We start from the raw sequence: 5030 nt of genomic DNA, 5'->3' as shown, positions 1-5030 counted from the left end.
TTATACCTGATCAGCAGGTGTTTAATCAGGAGCTCAGGGAAGGTGGTTCACCTTACAGGATTACAATAGATATTCTATTCAAGATCAGTATTTTTATATCACTGATTTTACTGTTTCCCGGATTAAGACGATACTCTTTGTGGAGGGGGGAGGGGATTGATATGAACAGATTTCAGTCCTTCATACAGTTTTTGTGCTGATGCAGTCCTCCTTACCCCTCGTGGGTGATGCATGGGCAAATACCATTGACATTAAAAATTATATCTTTATAGAATTGGCATTCATTGTGCTATTTCTTATTAGTGAGATACATTGCTTCATTGTTTCATGTTTATAGAATTGTTTGATGATTAATGAGCTTGACCAGTTTTCCATGTTTGTTTACTTATCATATCTCCTTTCTTCAGAATTGTCCACAGTCCTGTGTCTTTATGTGACCAATGTGAAGTCACCATTGTTGTTGGTCAGAACAGTTCGGTGTTGGCAATATCATATGGTTCATGATAGTATCTTTAGGACCTCAGTGTTTTACATGGCTTAGGAACATCTTTCTAGTTATAAAGTGTTTCACTTTTTATAAAACTTTTAAAGAAATATTAAAATATAGAGAATAGAAAATGGAAATGTGTAGTACCATAAAATCATCTCTTACCATTTTGGTGTATTTTTTTTTACAATATTTCCCCCAAGAATTGCAGAAGTCACTTAATAGAATTATTCTAGACATAAGTGAGTTATTATATGTGAACTGACCAGTACATAAGCTAGCTATTATTATTATAAAGTTTTTATCCTGGCTTAATATTTTATCAACTGCACTTCCTATGCTGTTAAATATTCTTCAGAAATGTGTTTTTTAAGTCTACTGAATATTCTGCCATATAATTATGCTGTAACTTAGCAATCTGTTTTCTTTTGTTGGACATTTTGTTTTCTTTTACGTTTTTGTCTGTAGCTCTATCCTGAAGTACAAGGAATTTCTGTAAGATACTGTGTATGTGAAATAACTAGGTCAGATAATACAATTATTTAAAAATTTCTTGGTATACAAAGTATATTCCAAAAGACATTTAATTGTCCCTTTCTCTAGAAATATGTGAGAGCCCCTTCTGATGATAGCCTCAGTTAGCATTGGGGGTTTTTATTCTTGATAATTTGACCATGCCACATAGTATCTTTGTTTTAATTTGAACATTTTTACATGGTTATTAACCTTATATTTTTTTCTTTTGTGATTAAGTAACACCCTCTATATATTTTATTGGAGTTTCAATTTTTTATTGTAAATATTTTCATCTGGTAAAATTTAGTAACATTTTTACTTTATAGTCTTTATAACTAAATACCAATAAGGAAAAAAATACCATACTTATATGTATAGAGAAAAGTTAGAATGTATATTTGTCAAAATGTTAATAGTGATTTTGTTTTAGGTGGTGAAGTTTTGGATGATTTTAGTTCTCAATTTTATACTTACCTCTTTTTTTCCTGATTATTCTATAATATATATTTTCTTACAGAACAAAGAAATTCTGTTTCTTTTGAACAAGGACTGACTCCCCAGTGACATGTTTCTGGCCTCTCCTGCAAAAGTCTCACATAAACCTTAGAGCACCTGGATGCCACCCCACCAGGGCTCATCAGAGTGGTAAAAGAATGTATGACGTGTGGCAGTGAAAGTGTACTCTTGTTTCTCTTTTCCCCCTGCCATGTCCAGTCTGCTATGGGATGGGTGAAGAAGAAGAGAACCACTATGTTTCACAGCTCAAGGAAGTCTACAGCAGCTGTGACACCACAGGGACAGGATTTCTGGATCGGGAAGAGCTGACCCAGCTGTGCCTTAAGCTTCATCTGGAAAAGCAGCTGCCTATCCTTCTGCAAACGCTTCTTGGAAATGACCACTTTGCCAGGGTGGGTATTTGACTTCATTCTCATGAGGAAAAGCACAGAATGCTATAGTTAGCTGACATTTGAGAAATGTCAGTTGATAAAGATACACACCAAAACAGAGTTACTAGGAACTAGAAGGCTGCTTTTCCTTCTGCTAAACTCTTACATTGTAGCAAGAGTTTCCTTAAGATTACTTTTTTAAAATGTTTATTAATTTTTGAGAGAGAACATGAGTGAGAGAGGGGCAGGGAGGGGGGCAAGAGGAACTGAAGTGGGGTCTGCACTGACAGTGGTGAGCCCCATGTGGGGCTCAAACCCACAAGCCGTGAAAACATGACCTGAGCCAAAGTTAGATGCTCACCTGACTTAGCCACCCTGGTGCCCCTAAGATTATTTTTTTTAAGGCATAGTAAGGTTTGGTTTGGTTTTTCCTGAAAGGTGTTTGAGTGATTTATTGGGGGTGGGGGATGGGGTGGAAGGTTGGTATGGGCAAGTGGTATGTGGTTCATAAAAACACAAGATCTGTGGGCAGCTGACACACTGGGTCATCGAGAGAAAGGCAACTTTAAGTACCTTGAAAGCAGATTGGCTAGTAAAATTACATAGCTTGAAATTCATTATAGCAGCTGAACAAAGCAACTGCACACCACTGTTGCAGAACAAAAGGATACCTATGTTCAGAGGTTTCCTGTGATTTTTATCTAGGCCAGTTCTAAACTATGAATTCAGTTGTTTTTGCTAGGAAGTTCAAGGTCATCTAGAATGGTGATCAAGAATCTAGACTACAATTTACTTTCCTGACAGAAGCAGTAAAAAGTACCTCCCACCTTGTCCCTACTTCTTAAATGTGTCCAGATGTTAACGTTTTAGTGCTAAAAATGGTGCCTGTTATCTCATTGGTCATCTTAACTTTGAAGGAAGAGCGTTTTTTCCAGAGAAATCAATGAAAACATTTTTATTTTGAATGAGAAAAAAAAAACCCTACCCTGCAGATTTTCCTGAATTGGCTTTTGGACAAAAACAAATGCAGAAAAACAAGCTAGCATAGGAAGAGAGTCCAGGGGAAATGTACCTCTTGTTACTTTCCCAAAGCACCCACTGCCCCATATTGCCAATGCCTGTCAGTGGGATACTGTTACTCCCCCTTGGGGAGCTCTGCCTCAACTAATATGACCACACACTTTCTCTCTTCATTCTATTCCTGATTTTTTTTTTAATGGACTTAAGAATCAGCTATATTTCTGCTAATGTTCTAGCCCCTCTTGATATCACCTTGAATTGTATTTGGGAGCAAAAGGCACATTTGTGAAAATCACTGTGTTTATTCAAGCAGTATAAACAGATGATCTGAGTTTCTTGATTATTTTTGGCAGTTTGGAAAATTCAAAGCCAAAAGAAAATAACTTTTGAGTTCATGTTCATATGGTAGATTCTCCTGATTGAACAATTACATCATTCCTGAGCCTTTCCCCACTTTATCCTGCACTTTATATGTGCAGAAATGGTAGATTTAGAAACATCAAATTATGATAAAGAAAAATCAACTTGGGTTGTTTGAGATTTCTAGTTCCTCCCATATCACCTGTATCCAGTAAAAGAGTTCCTGTGAGTTGTAACTCCTTCCAGGAGGCTGGATGTTTCTCCTCACACAGACACTCACAGGCAGTGACAGGAACCTGGTCTTTTCTGATAACATGGTCTCTTGACAAATTCTGTGTTCATCCATCTTTCTGTCTGTCCCAACTCCACTTTCTTACAGTCAAGATTTCTGCTGCCATTAGTGCTATTGAGTCTCACCTGAAGTTGTCCCTCCTCCCCTCTCTCACATTTCAAGAGTAGTATCCACACCAGCTGATGCCTCTAGGGGCCCTGCATTTGTCTCCCTCCAACCCACCCCACACTTTATACCACCTCCTCTGTGATCATATGGTCATGGTGGATTATTTCTGCTTTCAGAGCTTTTACTGCTTCTCTGCTTCATCCCACAGATGGGGCATAGCATACACAGCCAGCATTTAGGTGGGTTCTGTAGAGGTTTTAGGGGAAGCTGGTGTCAAGCCAGAAATGTCTAGATAGTTACCACCATTTTCCATGATAGAAACCAAATGGTGGAGATTTGGGGATATTTCAAAGAAAATCAAGATAAATTCTGTATCCGTGAGAATTGATTGGTTTTTTAGTTCAAATATCACATATCCAGTTTCCTTGTAGTAACTAACACATGACATCATGTAAATGTTAGTCATTGATACAGTAATCCAGTTATAAAAATGAAGAACAATATTATAAACATTAATTTTAATTAACAAGGTAATCTTTTAATGCACTGAGTTACGCTCACTTTTTATTTACAAGTCCAGTCCGCGCGCCCCACTGATATTGCCGTAGACACAACCTCGCAGGCAATCCTCTTGGGGCAATTCCAAGCCTCTTGCCTAGCCCTGGGGATAGAGCCAGAATAGCTGCTCCCGTTCCTCTAGGTCAGGTTGGCGAGCAAGGACAGGGATTTGCCTGGGGGGCAATCGAATCCAGCAGCACATAGAAAGAATCATCCACCAAGATCAAGTGGGATTCATTCCTGGGTTACAGGGCTGGTTCAACATTCCCAAATCAATCAGTGTGATACATCACATCAATAAAAGAAAAGATAAACACCATATGACCAGTCAATAGATGCAGAGAAAGCATTGACAATTTACAGCATCCCTTCTTAATAAAAACTCTAGAGAAAGTTGGGATAGAAGGAATCTACTTAAACATCATCAAAGCCATCTATGAGAAGCCTTCAGCTAACATCATCCTCAACGGGGAAAAACTGAGAGCTTTCCTCCTGAGATCAGGAACACGACAGGGATGTGCACTGTCACCACTGTTGTTTAACATAGTGCTGGAAGTCCTAGCATCAGCCATCAGACAACAAAAGGAAATCAAAGGCATCAGAATTGGCAAAGAGGGAGTCAAACTTTCACTTTTTGCAGACGACATGATAGTCTATTTGGAAAACCCGACAGACTCCACCAGAAGCCTACTAGAACTGATCCAAGAATTCAGCCAAGTTGCAGGGTACAAAATCAACGTACAGAAATCGGTTGCATTTTTATACACCAATGATGAAGCAACAGAAAGAGAAATCAAGAAAC

The 5030-nt window shown here is 38.3% G+C and overlaps 1 protein-coding gene across 1 annotated transcript in view; it reads left to right on the top strand.

Annotated features, from left to right (window-relative positions):
- Positions 1–1719: 1719 nt before the first annotated feature.
- NINL (ninein like) overlaps positions 1720–5030 on the top strand; it is a 92562-nt gene continuing 89251 nt past the window's right edge. The window contains exon 1 of the mRNA XM_039225375.1: positions 1720–1911. Coding sequence (XP_039081306.1) covers positions 1729–1911 — 183 coding nt within the window. The 5' untranslated portion in view covers positions 1720–1728. The remainder of the gene's footprint in view (positions 1912–5030) is intronic.

Source organism: Hyaena hyaena, unplaced genomic scaffold (genome assembly GCF_003009895.1).
Source record: "Hyaena hyaena isolate Hyena2069 unplaced genomic scaffold, ASM300989v1 scaffold_2105, whole genome shotgun sequence".
Taxonomy (NCBI): domain Eukaryota; kingdom Metazoa; phylum Chordata; class Mammalia; order Carnivora; family Hyaenidae; genus Hyaena; species Hyaena hyaena.
Note: the sequence above shows the minus strand (reverse complement) of the source record. Positions and strands in the feature narration are given on the sequence as shown.